Raw genomic sequence first — 19,651 nt, forward strand, 5'->3', positions numbered from 1 at the left:
GGCGATGGTCAGGCAGAGGAAGGAACGAGGGCCAGGCTGGTAGGTATTAGTCGTAGTTTATTCTGATTCTCTCCTCATCTCTCCTTCTGTCTCTGCCCCCCCTGCCCAATCTACAGTCTCCTTATATCTCTCTCCAAGAGAATGGGGGAAACAATTACATAGGTGCAGTCACAATCAATAGGGGTAGAAATCTTAGCCTCAGGGAAGGCCGCTCCTAGGACAGATCCTCTCTCAGCATGAGGACCCACTAAAGCATAATCCCATGGGCGTGCCTCTCTCTCCTTGTCCGACAAGCATACAAGAATATAATATAAATCATTTTGTATGGAGACAGTAAGAAATATCTTAAACTTATAGAATTGTTCTCCTAGGGCCATCTCGATCTCAGACTATGGTGCTCAGGCCAGATAGTCTTTCCCACCCCTAGCAGGATCCTAGTCTTGTCGTTACCTTTGGATCATGACAGCATTTGTCTATGATCAAACTCTTAACTTATAGTTAAGAATCGTGACACTTTGGGCTGGCCCATTTCGCTGCCAGGGTAGCTCATCGCTTGCCCTGGGTCCATTCAGTCCCTCGTCGGGACCCTGCTTTTGGGGTGTTAGGAACTAAGGGCAACTGAGGCTAAGTCGAGAAAGCAGATGCCCGGGAGTGAATAATATTCAAGGCCAATCAAATCCTAAATTACAAAGCATAATGTTAACGGTCTTCCTGTATCTATACAAAAAGGATATTACTTTAAGGTAAACTATTCATAAGGCATAAGGAGAGGAGAAAGGCAATATTTCACTCATATATATAAAATCATAGATTTCTGGGAAACTGATCTTACAAATTAACAAAGTCTGATTACGGGGAAAGCTGATTAACTGGGTGGGAAGGAGAGCATCGGGAAGACTGTTTACATGTTTACATGTAAACACAATGGAAGTGGAAGTGCCTCTGGAGCACTGTGGTGGGTGTAACCAGATTGATGGATGTAACCAGATTAATGGGTGTAACCAGATAAATCTAAGCTTCTTGTTGAAGGACAAAGCAATGTTACCCAACAATGATAGATCTAGAAATTTGACTAGAATTAAGATTGTGAAATAACTGAAATATTAGAAATTCGGTTTTAAGAAATGTGACAAGTTGAAACTGAGTGATTTGTAGTACTAACTTAATTTTTCAATTCCTCCAATTCCCCCACCCCCACCCCACTGCATTATAGAATTTACTTACGCTTTTGGTAAGTGTCCTGTTGGGAGAAATTTTCCTTTACTAGAGTTTGTGTGTTTATTTCTCATCATAGAATTTGTATTTGAAAATTTGATTCAGATTGTCTTACAATTTTTGTGCTTTTTGTTTTTCTTCAGATTTGTAAGAAATCTTTTACTCGAAGACCACACTTGGAAGAACACATGATTCTACATTCTCAGGATAAACCTTTTAAGTGTACGTATTGTGAGGAACATTTCAAATCTCGCTTTGCACGATTGAAGCATCAAGAAAAGTTCCATCTGGGTAAGCAAGTTACGTTTTCTCGAAGCAGTCACAGCGATTATTGATTCTCATGTCGCACAGGAAGGAGCTGGTTGCCACTGAACCACAGAGAGAGCTGTGAATTGGGAAGAGCATATGATTTGCTGTACTTCCAGGCATGACTAATTCAAGGATTATTTCACCTAGGGATCACAATAATCCTAAGAAGCAGACATAATTATCATCCTCATTTTAGAAATGAGGATGATGAAATTTAAAAATAAAATGTCATCTAAGGTAGATGCAAATACTTACTAACCTAAATTTGCTAGAAGCTGAGGATGAGGAAATAGGTTTATTCTGTGATATTGTTTTGGTGGTAGATGTGTTCCTGGTCGTAAGCTATGTTTATTCACAGTGATTGTTGGATACATGTGTGAGTGCTCAGGATATGGAATTTTGTTTTGAAAAACAGTATTTTTCAGGTGTTGTGATAAATAATAGGTTTGAAATGTAATATTTTTATTTGTCAAATTATCTACCTAATGCCACGCCCAAAATGGGGGCTTGTGGTCTAAATAGGCTTGTAGTACAAGTAGGTCCATGTAGGACATTTAATTCCCATGTATATTATTGCAATCCAAAGTGAAATAATCCCATTCTAGTTCATGTGTCATTGTATTTAATGAAAACTTGAGTAAAATATATGTTTCATGCTTATTAAATTTTCAGGTCACAAAAAACTGACAGGGTAGACCAAAAACAGAAAGATAACCCGAAATTTACCTGTATAAAAGGCCAAAACAAATCAAACTAAAACTCAGAATAGACACAAAATTTTAAGGATGGGAATGATCTGACTTTTAATCACTGGAGATTATAGAACTATAAAAAGGCATAGAATCCAGATTTCTTTTTTATATATAAGGTTACTGGGCTGGATCGATAGCACAGCAGTAGGGCGTTTGCCTTGCATGCAGCCAACATGGCCAACCCGAGTTCGATTCCTCCGCCCCTCTCTGAGAGCCCAGCAAGCTACCGAGAGTATCTCGCCCGCACGGCAGAGCCTGGCAAGCTCCCCGTGATGTATTCGATATGCCAAACACAGTAACAACAAAGTCTCCAATGGATACGTTACTGGGCCCGCTCGAGCAAATCAACGAACAACGGGAGGACAGTGACAGATAAAAGGTTACTAGCAGAGACCTTTTAGACACAATCTGAACAAATACCATATGACTGACAGAGATCAGGGTGGTTATAAACTATATTAACATAAATGTTTGTGGGAACTGAGAATGGAGTGAAGTGGGAGAGCTTAGGGAAACAGGACCTGGGGCCAATGGTGGAAGGGTGTTGGCATTGTGGTAGTGAATGTAGTACAGTAGCACAGGAAGTGGCAAACAACAATTATTGTACTATTATAAACCATGATAATGTAATTTAAAAAATTATATACTCAGAATTAGGGTTGTAATTTACTTATTTCAGATTAATCTGAATTACATTTGTTTCTGGATATGGCATTAAAGTTAAATACAACAAATAACTCATAAAGAATCTATCTTTATAAAACTTGGGTCGGCCAATAGCACAGCAGGTAGGGCATTTGCCTTGCATGCGGCCTACTTGGCGACCTGAGTTCAATTCCTCCGCCCCTCTCGGAGAGCCTGGCAAGCTACTGAGAGTATCTCACCCACACGGCAAAGCCTGGAAAGCTACCCGTGACGTATCCGACGTGCCAAACACAGTAACAACAAGTCTCATGATGGAGACATTACTTGGCCTGCTCAAGCAAATTGATGAACAACGGGAGGACAGTGCTACAGTGCTACAGGTGGGTAATAATTATGGTAAGTGGGGCTGGAGCTATAGCATGGCAGGTAGGGCATTTGCCTTGCACACGGCCGACCTGGGTTCGATTCCCAACATCCCATATGGTCCCCCAAGCACCTCCAGGAGTAATTTCTGAGTGCATGAGCTAGGAGTAACCTCTGTGTATCTCTGGGTGTGATCCCCCCCAAAAAAAAATTATGGTAAGATAGGGTCTTTGTGAGACCTGGGGGCTTGGGCCGCACCCAGGTTGCTCAGAGTTTAATCCTGGCTATGTGCTCAGTTATTACTTTTGGCAGTACTCAGGGTACCATAACGTGGTGCTAGGGGTTGGACCCTGGTCCACTGTGTGCAAGGCAAGCACCCTGCGACTTGAAGTATTTCTTCTCTCGCCCAGCTGGCATCTTAAAATTCTGCCACTTGAGAAACATTTGAAGGAATTTTTTGTCTGGGAAAGGCATATAAAGTATCTATCTTCAAATAGTTTTTAAATCTCAGTTTTACAGTAAGAAATACATATTTTTTTCACTCTACTAATGTATTAGTCTACTATACATAAGTTAGAATATGCTAAAACAGTTTATCTTTTAACTTTATCCCTCTTCGTTAATTGCTTTTAATAAATTGCTCTATTATAATATTTCATTTCAACCTCTAAAACACTATCATACGGAAATAGGTTTTGTAATAATCAGAGCTATAATTAGAGTTTGTTTATGATTACATGTTACATGTGAGAAATTTTTTATATTCTGATTTTAAGGAAAACCATTTTATTAAGGAATTGATAGGCTTCTTTTTTGAAATGAAAATCATAGATAATATTTTCTTGTCCAGTGTTATAGAAAATCATAATAAAAAGTGGTATTTTTATGTCAAAAATATTTGCATCTATATCCTTTGTTTTTTTTAGTTTTATTAAATATATCTTTTACTGAAAGAATGTCTATAGCACTGTAGCACTGTCCTCCGATTGTTCATCAATTTGCTTGAGCAGGTACCAGTAACATCTCTATTGTGAGACTTGTTGTTACTGTTTTAGGCATATCGAATATGCCACAGGGAGCTTGCCAGGCTCTTCCGTGCGAGCGGGATACTCTCGATAGCTTGCTGGGCTCTCGGAAAGAATAAGCATTCTAAAATAATTGAAAGTTCTAAGACATTGGTTTAGTTTCACTTTAGAAATAATTTTTTTCAGTATTGGAATTTACAAATTGAAGTATCTTTTTCCACCCTGAATTTGGGTCCACACCCGGCTCAGGGGACCATATGTGGCTTGAATTCAGGTCGTCTGCATGCAAGGCAAATGCCCTGCTTGCCAGACTTTCTCTCTGGGCCATGGATAGAAGTATCCTGGCACTTCCACAGCACTTTCCTGTCAGTGAAAGTTCATAAGCAGATGCTAAACTAATGAGCAGTTAGAGTTGTTGAAGCAAACACTTCTGAAAAGGTGGTTGGACTAGATTTTTAAAAATAATTTGTTGCTTTGTAGAGATTCCTTTTCTCTCACCTGCAGAATTTCAGTAAAGACAATTCCTGAAATGTCACAAGCTAAGTTTACAGAGAAAGTCATCCCATGGAAATATATTCCGCTTTCAGAGCAGTAAATATTTAGTTAACTATATTATCAGCTCTGTGTCAAGATCTAGGGCAATTCCTGCCCAAATTAATTGCAGTCCAGTAGGTAATCAAACCAGTCATCTTGTTTTATTGCTATGCCTACACAAACAATTTTCAAATAAATTGTTTAATTTTTAATGAGTTGCTATTTACTTCGTTAGGTTAATGTTTATAAGAAGGCAAGCTATTAGTAGGTATAGCATGATGGAGAAATGGAAACTGAAAGACTGTATTCCTGGGCTTGTTTCCCACGTGTGACTTAACCACTTAGTGTGGAGCTGTGAGAGCCTCACAGAGCTCCAGGTTTCTGTTCATTAAAGGAAGAAAATTAATACTTGCCTCATGGATATTGTTGGGGATCAAATAAATGTGTTCCCAGAGCCAAGCAGAGAGGGTCATTGTCTGCTTTCTCTTTTTCTGAATACATTATTGTTATTATAATTATTTCAGATGTCTGAGAAATATGATTTATGAAATAAAGTAGCAGCTTTGCATTTTCTTCCATTTGTTACTTATGAAAAAATATATATATATATACCAAATGGGAGACAACTTTGAGTGCTTTATGTGATTAAAACATATGGGTTGGTATAGTTACCATATTAAATATGGTAACTATATCATATTAAATTATGTATTACATACAAGCTTATATTTAATATATGTGTGTATATGTATATATCGTCCTTTGCATTCCATCTCTATCATCTCTTTTCACAATATGTTTTAGGTTAGTGGTTCATGTCTGAGAATCTGCATTTCTAACTAGTTCCTAGGTAATATTGATGGTCACAATGCTGCACACCTGGGAGTCACTGGTTTAGGATGTTCAGAGCTATACTCATGATACTTATATTAGAACTAAGTATTCTGTAATGAGGGAGAGAGAACTACCAAGTAGAATCTAGGTTTAGACACAGTTTTGTTACACTTTTATTACAAGTGTAAAAACTAATTTGGCTTTAGAAAGCTCAGTTTGGAACAGGGAAGTAGTTCAGGGATGAGGGCATAACCCCAGAGACCCTCACCTGGTGTGGCTTGGAGGTTCCCCAAGCACTGAGAGGAATGTCTTGGGTGGTCTCTGGCACCAAAGGGCCCAAGTTGATCCACATTTTCTGGCCCTGGCATGAAACCATGGGACCACAACCTGGCTCAGTATTGTCGTGACAACCCCCATGTCCCCTGAACACCACCTTTAGTAGGCGCAACCACCCTCCCCAATAAATATTTTAAATGCAATTTTAGAAAGTCAAATTTGATTCTGTCTAGTGTTGGTTTGAAGTGCTGCTTTAGTTTAAGTCCCCAGCTTGATGTCATGAATTAATTCTAAAGAGGATTAGCACCATGCAAAACTGGACATTCAGTAAAGGGGGAAACTGATTTTTCGTTTTCTTAAAAAACTCTTGAGTAAGTGACACTATGAGAAGGTGACAGTGCTTTCACCCAGCTGCAGCCCTCCATGGAGTTAAGAGTTGATAAAAATTTGTATTACTGGATACGTCATTCTTGACCCATCATCATCATTACACTTCCCCTAATGTGTTTAGTTTGGAACTTGTATTTGCTTTGTCTATTTTTTTTTCTTTTTGGGTCACACCCGGCGATACTTAGGGGTTACTCCTGGCTCATGCACTCAGGAATCACTCCTGGCGGTGCTCAGGGGACCATATGGGATGCTGGGAATCGAACCTGTGTTGGCCATGTTGGCTGCGTGTAAGGCAAACGTCCTACCTGCTGTGCTATCGCTCTAGCCCCTGCTTTGTCTATTTATTTTCAAGTTTATATATGCTGATTCTTCTTTTCCCAGTATACTGGAACTCTTTGAGAAGAGGTCTAGGATAGGTGGGATTCTTCTTGTACTTTCCTAAATTAAGTCCCAGATGTGAAGTAAAAATTAAATATTTGTTGAATTAGTTCATAAGTGAATAAAAAGCCCAAGTCCCATGAAATATTAAATATTCTAATGAGAATATATTAAAGGTAAGTATATATTTTAAGGATATCATTCTTTTCTGATGTACAAAACGTATGTTGAAATTCACCAAATTATGCAACTATGGAGGACTGTTAAGAATGTTTCTGAGTGAAAACAGAGATAGATAAATGGGACTATCTTAAACTAAGAAGCTTCTGCACCTCCAAAGAAACAGTGACCAAAATACAAAGACAGTCTACAGAATGGGAAAGGATATTCGCTGAATACACATCTGACAAGGGATTGATATCCAGGATATACAAAATACTGGTTAAACTCCACAAGAAGAAAACATCCAACCCCATCCAAAAATGGGGCAATGAAATGAACAGAAACTTTCTCAAAGAAGAAATCCGAATGGCAAAAAAGCACATGAGAAAATGCTCTACATCATTAATCATCAGGGAGATGCAGATCAAAACAACAATGAGATACCATCTCACACCTCAGAGCCTGGCCCACATTCAAAAGAACAAAAGCAACCGATGCTGGCGCGGATGTGGCGAGAAAGGGACACTCCTTCACTGTTGGTGGGAATGCCGACTGGTTCAGCCCTTCTGGAAAACAGTATGGACAATTCTCAAAAAATTAGAAATTGAGCTCCCATTTGACCCAGCAATACCACTCCTGGGAATATATCCCAGAGAGGCAAAAATGTATAGTCGAAGTGACATCTGCACTTGTTTGTTCATTGCAGCACTCTTTACAATAGCCAGAAACTGGAAGAAACCTGAATGCCCAAGAACAGATGACTGGTTAAAGAAACTTTGGTACATCTACACAATGGAGTACTATAGCTCTTAGAAAAGATGAAGTCATAAAATTTACATACAAGTGGTACAACATGGAAAGTATCATGCTAAGCGAAATGAGTCAGATAGACTCAGATAGAGAGGGATAGACATAGAAAGATTGCATTCATCTGGGGGATATAAAGTAACAAAATATGAGATTAATACCCAAGAATAGCTGAGATCAGCACCAGGAGGATTACTCCATAGCTTAGAGGCCAGCCGGGCATTCTAGGGGAAAGGGCAGCTCAGATAGAGAAGGGAGCACCAAATAAAGGGTGTTTGGAGGATCCTCCCAGGAGGGTAGATGCATGTCGAAAGTAGACTATGGACTGAACATGTTTGCCACTCAATGCCTCTTTTGCAGACCACAACACCCAAAAGGAGAGAGAGAACACAAGGGATTGCCCTGCCACAGAGACAGGGGGGATGGGGGGATGGGGGTGGGGGGGATATTATCCATGGTGGTGGAAAATGGGCACTGGTGGAGGGATGGGTATCTGATCATTGTATAATCGAAACCCAAGCACAAAAAATTGTAAATCTACAACTGTACCTCATGGTGTTTCACTAATAAAAAAAAAAAGAAAGTAAAAAAAAAAAAAGAATGTTTCTGAGTATCATTGTTCATATGCCATTTTTTCCCAATGTGCCACAGTGATTAATTTTTTTAATTAGAAGTCTGTCTTCAGGTTTTTTTCCCCTCAAATTCTGAGATACCTTTTTACAGTCTTCCTTGAACTCTTATCAAGGGCCTTCCTTTCACACATTCTTTTTATTTTATTTGCCATTTCATAGAACTCATATTTATTTGGTCAAATCTTGGTGAAATTTGAGAACCATCTATTATTAAGTTTACTGTGAAAAATATGGGTTAAATTTTATAAAAATAAAAGGTCACATTATTTTTAGTATACCCATCATTAAAAATTTTATAGTTATACAGATTAATCGAACTCGGGTCAGCCATGTTGGCTGCGTGCAAGGCAAATACCCTACCGCTGTGTTATCGCTCCAGCCAACAGAGTCTCCAATGGAGATGTTACTGGGCCCGCTTGAGCAAATCGATGAACAGCGGGAGGACAGTGACCATGACAGATTAATACATTTATAGCCACAAAATCTAAACTCTTTTAAGTCTTTTACCTATTCTTCCAAATTTTCTCTTTAATCTTTTATTCCAGAAGTTTTAATATGTAACATTTTCTACCCTGTTGCAGTCTTATTTTAAAGAATGTTCATTTTAATATATCACTTTATTCAAAATTATATGACATGCTTGAAACTATACTCAATTCTAGAGATTGTAGAGATGATTATGATGTGCATTCTAAATAATCAACAGTCTAGAAGGGAAGAGAATACTATAATTGTGCTGTGTTATGAAACATGTATGATTAATAATAGGCATAAAATTATGCATATTTTAATTTAGTCTTTACTCTTTAAACTAAAAGTACCCACTATTTTATTCTTTTAGGTCCTTTTCCATGTGACATATGTGGTCGCCAATTTAATGACACTGGAAATTTGAAACGCCATATAGAATGCACCCATGGTGGAAAGAGAAAATGGACTTGCTTTATCTGTGGAAAATCAGTTCGAGAAAGGTAAGGCATTATCTACATATCTAGAAAAGGTCAGTGCTGTTATATAGAAATAATGAATAGATGTAATTCTTAAGTGTTAAAAAAGATACTTAAATCATGCTTTAGTTTAAACTCTCATGATAGGGGCAAGAGTGATAGTGTAGCAGTTAGAGCTTTTGCCTTTGCATGTGGCTGACCTGGGTATGATCCCATATTCCATATGGTTCCCTGGGCCCGCTAGTTCCCTGGCCTGGAGTGATCCCTGAGCATAGGGCCAGGAGTAAGCCCTGAGCTCCTCCAAAACAAAAAAGAAAAAAGAAAAATGTAAGGATAGACGTTATATTAAAAATGTTATAGAAGAAAACTAAAAAGCAGACATACTGCGTTTGGAAGGTGATAAATCCATTTGGCAAGAGTTATCCATATAACAATCAGAGCTCCGAGAAATTTGAGACCTGATAGAAACCTTGAGAGAAAGGTTGAGGGATATTTTATCAAAATGCAGAGCAAGAAGATAGAACAGATCAAATACAGATTAGATTGGATAAAGTATTAGGATGACGTGGACTAGGAACATTAGAAGTCAATGCAGGTCCTTCAGTATTGTAAACTAGACTTGTGTATACCTGGTCAAACAATCAAGGTGAGGGAAATACAGCTGTTTTTTGATGGCAAGAAATTAGTCTGTTTTGCAACCAGAGAAAATGCTTAAGCAGAATGAGAAGGTAAACTGATCAAGAGGAAGATTGGTGACAGGAACTGGGAATGTTGACAGGGTTTAAAGAGGCAACAGAAACTCTTAGGGAGATGGTGAATGACTAGACCATGATGTCACATGTGTAACATACTTGTGGTGGACATTCAGCCTCCACCAGAAAAGGTGGTGGGTGGCAGTGGTTGTGATGTATTGATGTCACATGCCTTGTTGAGGGCTGTTGTCGCCAAGATCTCTGGCAGCATGTTTCTTCTTTTAAAACACTGTCACTGTCACTCCCGTTGTTCATCTATTTGCTCGAGCGGGCCCAGTAACGTCTCCATTGTGACAATTGTTACTGTGTTTGGCATATCGAATACGCCACAGGTAGCTTAGAAGGCTTTGCCATAAGGGCTAGATACTCTCAATAGCTTGCCGGGCTCTCCAAGAGGGGTGGAGGAATCGAACCTGGGTCGGCCAGGTCGGCTGCGTTACAAGGCAAACACCCTACCTGCTGTGCTATGGTGAAAAGAATAAAAGTCAATAACAATAAATTTAGTAAACACTTTGATAAAGCTGAAATGTCCATTTCCTCAACTTCCATATTGGTTTGTGTAGTACATGGAGATCTCAAACATGATCAAAAAGAGAAAGATAATCAAAAACTGGCAGAGTCTTCTAGACTAGAATAAAACTGTGATTTTAAAAAACATGGCTCTGGAAGGAAATAATACAATAGCTCTGATCCAAACATTTGGGCTGGGCAGAGTAGGAATCATATAATGTAATAATTAACATCTTAACAACTACGCACTCAAGATTATTTGCCATTCTGGCCTGAGAGATAGTAGAGCAAGTAGAACACTTACCTTGCATACTCACCAGGGGCCAATCCCTGCCACCCCATATGGTCCCTGGACCCCTGCCAGGAGTGATCCCTGAGCGCAGACACTGCCGGATGTCACCCCAAACAACAGCAACAACAAAAAAAGATTATTTGCCATAAATAAAAGGTCAAGTGTTGTTTGTCAAATCTTTAGAATATATTCATGTTGCATAACCTAGACATTATAAGGCTTGAATAACAGCTTCCTATTTCCCCCTCCCTGACCCAAATTCTTATCTGCCCTCCATGTAGTTAGTACCTGTGTATTGATGAGCTCTCATGCTTCTCTGTTAGTATTGCTGCTTGAATTAACTGGGGACACTGGCTTAATTTCACAGAAATGTTCTCCCTGCCCCTTATTCATGAGAATTAGAGATAGACCATAATAAACTTAGAAGCTAATATCTAGAGCAATCTTTTCACATTGACCTTATTTCTGCCAGACTTCTAGTATCTGATCACTCAAGTATGTCACACGCTCTAATTGTGGTGACATCTGTGTTTTTCCCTATCCGTCACTTCAGTCACTGAAAGAAACCTTTGACTGTGCCTAAGGGTTACAGCCAAGGATTGATACAAAGATAATGTTCGCATTGTCTTGTTGGTCAGTCCTTTATCAAATGTTGGTAATATAGTTAGGATTGTGCTTACTTCTTGACTTCTCAAAAAAAAAGACTAGTGATAAATACTATGTAGTGATAGTAATTGTGCTATCAGCTGAGACAAAACTACTTAGGTAATAAAAAAATAAGAAAGGGAATGCTTCATGTGTTTACTTCTAAAGAACACTAGGGCTGATAAGGGCATGGAGGGATGTGTGGAGGTATTCTTAGTTACAGTAGTGGACTTTATCTTTGTCTGCATGCACTTAATTATTATTCTTTAAATAGTCTGTATAAATGGTATGCTCTTCTGTATATAACATTAAAATCCGATAATTTAAAAAAGCTAAAAATGCCACTTTCTTAAAATAACAGATGGATATGATGGCAGTATAGCAATATCAGTGTGCTGCATTTATATGAAAGTTAACCGGATTGAAATGTTTATTTTTTGTCTCATAAATTTTTTTAGGGTCTGGAGAGAGAGTACAGCAGGTAGGGCCCTTACTTTGCACACTGTGGCCCAGGGATCTCCATGCATCCCCTATGGACCGCTGAGCATTTTTAGGGGTAATTCTGGAGTGCAGAGTCAGGAGTAATCCTGAGCATTTCTAGGTGTGCCCGTCCCTCCCCCCCAAAAAATTCCAACCCTCCTAAAATCTAAAATTATTTTTATTCATAAAGACCTTTCTGTTAAAACTAAAAGTTAACAAAACAAAAAAGAATCAGTGAACTCTTCCTTTTTTTTTTCTTGTTGTTTATTTATTTTTTTATTAGTGAAACACCATGAGGTACAGTTATAGACTTACAAATTTCTGTGCTTGGGTTTCAGTTATACAATGATTAAGTACCCGTCCCTCCACCAGCGCCCATCCTCCACCACCACGGGTCCCAGCATCCCTCCCACCCCCCAAACCCCCCATCCCGCCCTGCCTCTGTGGCAGGGCATTCCCTTTTGTTCTCTCTCTTTTTTTTGGGTCCTGTGATTTGCAAAAGAGGCATTGAGTGGCAGTCATGTTTGGTCTATAGTCTACTTTCAGCATGCTTCTCCCACCTTGGGAGGATCCTCCCAACACCCTTTATTTGGTGCTCTCTTCTCTATCTGAGCTTCCTTTTCCCCTAGCACGTGTGGCTGGCCTCGAAGTCATGGAGCAAAATTCCTGGTACTAATCTCGGCCACTCCTGGGTGTTAGTCTCCCATTTTGTTGCTTTATGTTCCCCAGATGAATGCAGTCTTTCTGTGTCTATCCCGCTCTTTCCGACTCATTTCGCTTAACATGATACTTTCCATGTAGTACCACTTATATGTAAATTGTATAACTTCATCTTTTCTAACAGCTACATAGTACTCCATTGTGTAAATGTTCCAAAGTTTCTTAACAGTCATCTGTTCTTGGGCACTTAGGTGTTTTCCAGATTCTGGCTATTGTGCTGAAATGAACAAACAAGTGTAGACGTCACTTCGACTATACTTTTTTGCCTTTCTGGGATATATTCCCAAGAGTGGTATTGCTGGGTCAAATGGGAGATCAAATTCTAATTTTTTGAGAATCGTCCATACTGTTTTCCAAAAGGGTTGAACCAGTCGGCATTCCCACCAGAAGTGAAGGAGAGTCTTCCATTTTTTAAACTTTGTTGTTGTTTGGTTAAGATTTATTCCTGATTCTGTCTTTAGGAATCACATGTGGCCATGCTAGAGGGAACCCTCTGTGGTGACAAACACCTCATTTCTCTCTTCAGGAGTCTCCCCTCCCACCCCCCTTTTTTTAACTTTTAATTGCTTATGAGGTAGAAGTTTGGAGTGCTTTTAGGGATATATTCTACAAAGCCCCGATACCTTTTGAGTAGCTTCCCTAATGTTGGTGTCCAAGTAGAAGAGCGCCATCTACTGGCACATATCGACCTTTGTTCAGATTCAGCTTCAGCCTGTAGACATAGCAGGGAACTGAAATAATAGCAGGCGGTAGTCACAGTTTAAAGGCCCGCAGTGGTCAGAGTACATTCGTTGTCTTTTAGTTTCTAGCCCCCCTGAAAGAATTTGTGAATCCATATTCACCATTTTACAAATACGAGAGATCTCAGAGTGTTAGAACTGTAGGAAATTGTGGAGCTGTGGAACCCAGAGCAGCAATGGGTTCCACGGTAGCCCCCACCAGGATCAGCGGGTCTGGAGGATTTAGGACTCAATAATTTTATCTCTTACTTGGTCTCTCTTTTGACACTGGTATTTGGAAAATTCTATTACCTGGAAAGTTTTCTTCCTAAAATACAATACTGAACACCTGTTTGAAAGGAATAGTACTGATAAACTGAATTATTCCTCCGCCCCTCTCGGAGAGCCCGGCAAGCTACCGAGAGTATCTCGCCTGTACGGCAGAGCCTGGCAAGCTCCCTGTGACGTATTCGATATGCCAGATACAGTAACAACAAAGTCTCCAATGGAGACGTTACTGGGCCCGCTCGAGCAAATCGATGATCAACGGGAGGGCCTTTACTTTACTTTTTTTTATTTATGAAATATTAACCTCCCATCAAAGTTCACAGCAGTTTTACTTAATTTAATTGTGAAAGATTGAGATTTTGAATTCTTGAATGTTTACTCAAGCTATATGGCTAAATCTGTTAGCTAATTAGTCATGAAGAAGACCAAAGTTAAACTTTCTAATTTTTACATTTAAAAGAAATAGCAAGTGTCTTTTTCTGTAGGTGAGAGTTCTTTATTAAGGAACAAAATTATTGTAGAAGAAAGAATTACCAAAGTATCTGTTTTCTTGAATACCTTTCTAGTTTGCTTTCTGGAAATCTCTAGTATATAAATGCCATTAAAATAATCATTATGTATATATGTATATACACATATATGTATACATATATAATACTTTTTTTTTCAAACTAGGACTACTTTGAAAGAACATTTAAGAATTCATAGTGGAGAAAAACCTCATCTCTGTAGTATTTGTGGGCAGAGTTTTCGTCATGGAAGCTCATACAGGTATGCTATTTTTTTCCTAACTTAATATAAAATTATATCCAGTGTTGAATACAATTCCACAAGTTTGAGGCCTGGGTTGAGTCCCAACACCCCCCAAAAAATCTGCATTTTAATTTTTTTGTAATTTTTGGGCTGTTGAGAAAAAGATTTTAGCCCTTTTCATAAGCAAATTTATGCAAAAAAACCCCACATATCGACCTATCCTCTGTATTTCAACTTACAATATTGTCTTTGTTCTGTTATACAATATTATAAGGTAAAGGTAAAGGTAAAGGCCCTCCCGTTGTTCATCAATTTGCTCGAGCGGGCCCAGTAATGTCTCCATCGTGAGACTTTGTTGTTACTGTGTTTGGCATATCGAATACATCATGGGGAGCTTGCCAGGCTCTGCCGTGCGGGCGAGATACTCTCGGTAGCTTGTCGGGCTCTCCGAGAGGGGCGGAGGAATCGAACTCGGGTCGGCCATGTTGGCTGCATGCAAGGCAAACGCCCTACCGCTGTGCTATACAATATTATAAACTTTTTTTCATCCCCAAGTTTGCTGAATGTTTTGCTGTCTTATAGACTTCATTTACGAGTACATCATGATGATAAAAGATACGAGTGTGATGAATGTGGGAAGACGTTTATTCGTCATGACCACCTTACAAAGCACAAAAAAATACATTCAGGTAAGGTGTATTTTGTGATGTTGTTTCCCAAATCCTTCTACAAAGCTTCTGAAAGGGATATATGGCATCATGTCTCGATTGGCTGTCTAATTTTAATAATTTGGTTGATCAACAAGTTTTAAAAGCATGTGACAGAATATAATTTGATAACATGTTCTGTTCACTGCAGTTTTAATAATTTAGTCACTGTTTATAAACTGAACTAAACATTTAAGTCTGCTTTAATTGAATTCCCAAAATTTTATTTTGCGTTAATAATTATGTAGATATGTGCAGTAATTTATTGTTTTTTTGGGGGGGGTTTGTTTGTTTGTGTTGTCTTGCTGTGCTGGGTATAGAACCCAGGGATGAATGCTGTATAGCTGAGCTACATCCCCAGTCCCTTTTGGCACTTTCTTAGAGACAGAAGCCATGATCAGATTTCTTGGGTTTCTTTGGTTCTGAAAGAAAAAAACTGAGGTGTCTGAAGAAAAATTCACAGTTGAGTGTTAAAAATCATTTAGAAGTAGATTTTTTGAAACATTCTCTTTGGAAAAGACTACCTTAATAATCCTGATCCATTTCAGATCTTTGTACCGTATTTATAATTTTTATATCCTGGGGATTTCTTTCATATTTTCCTCTCAGATTGATGTTCAGGAAAAGCTCAGAGAGCCAACTATGTGAGCACAATAATGGGAAAGAGCCGTCTCTATGAGCACAGTAGAACAGGTGATTATCATTATTATTATAACCATAATTCAAACATCAAGTATGAAACAGAGAGCAATTCTTTTCTTAAATGGTCCCCATGAGGTAGGTTGGTAGTGGTTACCTCCACTGTTTTTTTTTTTTTTTCTTTTGGTGGGTGGGACCTCCCCAGCATTGCTCAGAAGCCCAGTGGTCGCTCCTGGTGACACTCAGAACTGCAGGGCAAGGTGTGTTGGTTTTGTTCGGACCCAGTGATGCCTTGCTACTCCCGTCTGGTGTGTGATGGGGCCACCAGAACTCCTGGCCTCACCAGGCAAGTGCTTTGCCCTTTGAACTTTCTGCCCCAGCCCCAGTTATCCCTACTTTTAAATCTGCGAAAGTTCGGATGACTCTTTCACTGGAGTTACTTATTTTCATTTCTAGAAAGAAAATTTTAATTCCTAATTCTAGAGGTCACGTGGTTCAGTCGCACATAGATGTAAGCTGAGACGGTGCTTTATAACAGTCAGTCCTTTGTAACTGAGTATATGTATAGAGATTAGTAATTGAAGTCATCCAGAATTTTCTTTATATTTGTACTTTGGCTCATGCAAACAAAAGAAATACTCACAGATAAAAAAATTCGTAAAAAAAAATCAAAAGTAAAGTACAAAGATCTGAAAATGTTCAGGTCCTTTTTATAAACAATAAAATAGACTCATCTTTATTCACTGTTCATTTGAGGGATTTGACTTTCAGACTTACATATCCTTAAAAATATCCTAAGTTTTGAAGTAATTTCATTTATCTGTGTTCCATGGAAAGGTAAGGTTTGAAGTCTGCAGAAAAGGCTACCGATTTCTTCTTCAGGTGTTGAAAAGGTTTCACTTCCATGAAAGTTAGCAAAATCATTGAGGAAAGATTTGAGTGAAGAATAGAAAGCAAATAGGCCAGAATAAAGGGTGGCTTTAGATTTCCAGCTTATTTCCCACCATTTTATCTCACTGTTTGATGGTTTTTTTTCTGGGTGGGGTGGGACCCGAAATGCATATTGTAATAAAAATATTTGGGTCTTTAAGGTGAAAAGGCTCATCAGTGTGAAGAATGTGGAAAGTGTTTTGGTCGTAGGGATCATCTCACTGTGCATTATAAAAGCGTACACCTTGGAGAGAAAGTGTGGCAAAAGTAAGTAACGAGGGGGAAAGAGCATTTAAAATTGGAGTTTTTCCTATTTCCTTACCTTATCCTTCCCTTTTTGTGGATATGTTAAGGAAGAACATAGTGAGTATCAGTACACTCTGGTGTGAATACCTTGTTTAGAAAGGCCAATAATGTCACAGTATTGCTATGAGAGTAACTTTGACTCTCTTGTCCCACTGGAAGGTTTTAGAAATCCATTTCTGCCCATGAGGACCCACGGATCTGACCTGCTGGCCCACCTAATCTCAGAATCAGGACCCTGCTGGCCCACGTAATCTCAGAATCAGAACCCGGCTCTTTGTTCCAGAGCCAGTTTACTATGGTCTGGAATGTGGAGCCATACAGATATATTGTGGAATCTGTCTTTAATTACTTGTGATTAAAAAGCCATTGAAGGGATTTGAACGATAGCACAGCGGGTAGAGCGTTTGCCTTGCATGTGTCCTACCCGGGTTCAATTCCCAGCATCCCATATGGACCCCTGAGTAATTCCTGAGTGCAGAGCCAGGAGTAACCCCTGTGCATTGCCAGATGTGACCCAAAAAGCAAAAAAAAAAAAAAGCCATTGAAGATTTTGATCAATAGGGTGATAGGTTAGAGCTTTCTTTACTACTGGAGCTCTCCCTGGCCCTTTCTTCCTTACAATTGAAAACAATAATAAGTTAGAAATATAAAACTTGAAATTAAGTTATATAAAGAACCACTTCCTATAGATTTGTTTGCTGAAATATACCAGAAGGAGAAAGAAACCAGAGGTAAGTATAATTGTTAAAAATAGTTCTATCTTTTTTTGGAATTCCTTGTTTCCTTGATATGAGAATTTTATATAAATTTGTAAATAATAATGTTAAAACTTATTTTAATCATGTTATGTATTAAAAATTATATAGAAAATCTCAAACTTTTCTTTTAGATATAAAACAACATTTCATCAATGTGATGTTTGTAAGAAAATTTTTAAAGGAAAATCAAGTCTAGAAATGCATTTTCGAACACATTCAGGTAAAACTTAATGGGTAGTTTGTGTGTTTCTGTGTAATTACCGAACTGTAAAATATTGGCATTTTAACTTTCCTTAAGGTTCCTCCTCCCAAGTGAAAGCTTTATTGATCTGTTCAGTAAGATCATAGTATCATTCATGGTCACGGTCACGGTCCTCCCATTGTTCATTGATTTGCTCGAGTGGACCCAGTAACATCTCCATCGTGAGACTTGTTACTGTGTTTGGCATATTGAATACGTCACAGGGAGCTTGCCAGGCTTTGCCGTGTGGGCGAGATACTCTCGGTAGCTTGCCGGGCTCTCCTAGAGGGGTGGAGGAATTGAACTTGGGTCGGCAATATTGGCCGCATGCAAGGCAAACGCCTTACCCGCTTTGCTATCACTCCAGCCATAGTATCATTCATTCATTAAAATTGATTTCATGAATGAGTAATATTATGATCTTACTCTATATAGAGAGAGTGGGTCTGGAAATAGTCCAATTGGTAAGGTATTTATCTTCCATGTATATGACCTGGGTTCAATCCCCAGTATTCCATATGGTTCCCTGAGCCCTGCCAGGATGATCCCTGAGCACAGAGTAATGAGTAAACCTTGAGCACTGCAGGGTGTGACCCCAAAACAAAAGAGTAATTTTAATATCCTTATTCTTTGGTAATGAAAAACCTCGTTATGATTACTTTGGTAATTTTAGATGCAGTATTTTGTATCCATTGTTACAAATACTGTTTTTTTAATCTTTGCTTAATATGTTGTGCCCTTATTTTCATGACATCTGACATGGTAATTGTACAGAAGCAAGTTGAAATCTAATAATAACAGAAATCCTGAATTCTAGCTTGTGCAAATTTTCTCTCACTGGGTTTTGAATGTTCTGATGGGCTAAAAAATAAGAAACAATAATATTTAACAACAAATCATTTTATATTAGTAATTAATTCTGGCAAGCTACCCCTGACATATTCGATATGTCAGAAACAGTAACAATAACGGGTCTCATTCCCTGACCCTGAAAGAGCAGATTACCAAAAAAAAAAGTAGAACAAAATAATAGAACAAATTACCACAAAAATCATAGAAAATACTATGAACTTATGATCATATAGCTCTGCGGCCAAGATATCTGACTCCAGCTAAAACCCAGATGTTGGCTAGGTCTTACTTCTTTCTGAAGACTTAAAGGAAGAATTTGCTTCCTGCTCATCTGGGTTTCTAGTAAGTCGATGCTTGGAGTTGTAGGACCAGGATCCAAACTCCAGTTTTCCCACGGGTTCTAGGCTGAGAGACTCCAAGCTTCCGGGGTGGGGGTGGGGGGAGCACATTCCTTGGGTCTTGCAATTTTCAAAGCCAGAAATGCTTGCTGTGTTCAGCACACTCTTGCTTCTCTCTGACCTATTTTCCCTTCAGTTAAGCTGCCATTTTTAAGCATTTCATTATATCTGCAATGTCCCCTTTGCCTGTAAGGTTCTGGGGGGACAGAAAATGTGGGTCTTTGGGAGGCCATTATTCTGCTGACCAGACTGAGTGACCAATGTTTTGTAACCTTTTAAAAACCAAACTGCAGTGTAGAATATAACTCTGGAGAAATGGAAAATTTGCTTAGCTTCCTTGTCCTTTTCTATGATTAACTTTCCTTGTTTTGACCTCAGACTAACAATGAGTA

General features: G+C 38.8%; 1 protein-coding gene across 1 annotated transcript in view; it reads left to right on the forward strand.

Annotated features, from left to right (window-relative positions):
- ZBTB41 (zinc finger and BTB domain containing 41) overlaps positions 1–19,651 on the forward strand; it is a 44,147-nt gene that overhangs the window by 17,935 nt on the left and 6,561 nt on the right. The window contains exons 5-10 of the mRNA XM_056110677.1: positions 1,359–1,506; positions 9,164–9,293; positions 14,351–14,446; positions 15,011–15,117; positions 16,866–16,971; positions 17,900–17,988. Coding sequence (XP_055966652.1) covers positions 1,359–1,506; positions 9,164–9,293; positions 14,351–14,446; positions 15,011–15,117; positions 16,866–16,971; positions 17,900–17,988 — 676 coding nt within the window. The remainder of the gene's footprint in view (positions 1–1,358; positions 1,507–9,163; positions 9,294–14,350; positions 14,447–15,010; positions 15,118–16,865; positions 16,972–17,899; positions 17,989–19,651) is intronic.

This window comes from Sorex fumeus, unplaced genomic scaffold (genome assembly GCF_029834395.1).
Source record: "Sorex fumeus unplaced genomic scaffold, SorFum_2.1 ptg000010l, whole genome shotgun sequence".
In the NCBI taxonomy this organism is placed as follows: Eukaryota; Metazoa; Chordata; class Mammalia; order Eulipotyphla; family Soricidae; genus Sorex; species Sorex fumeus.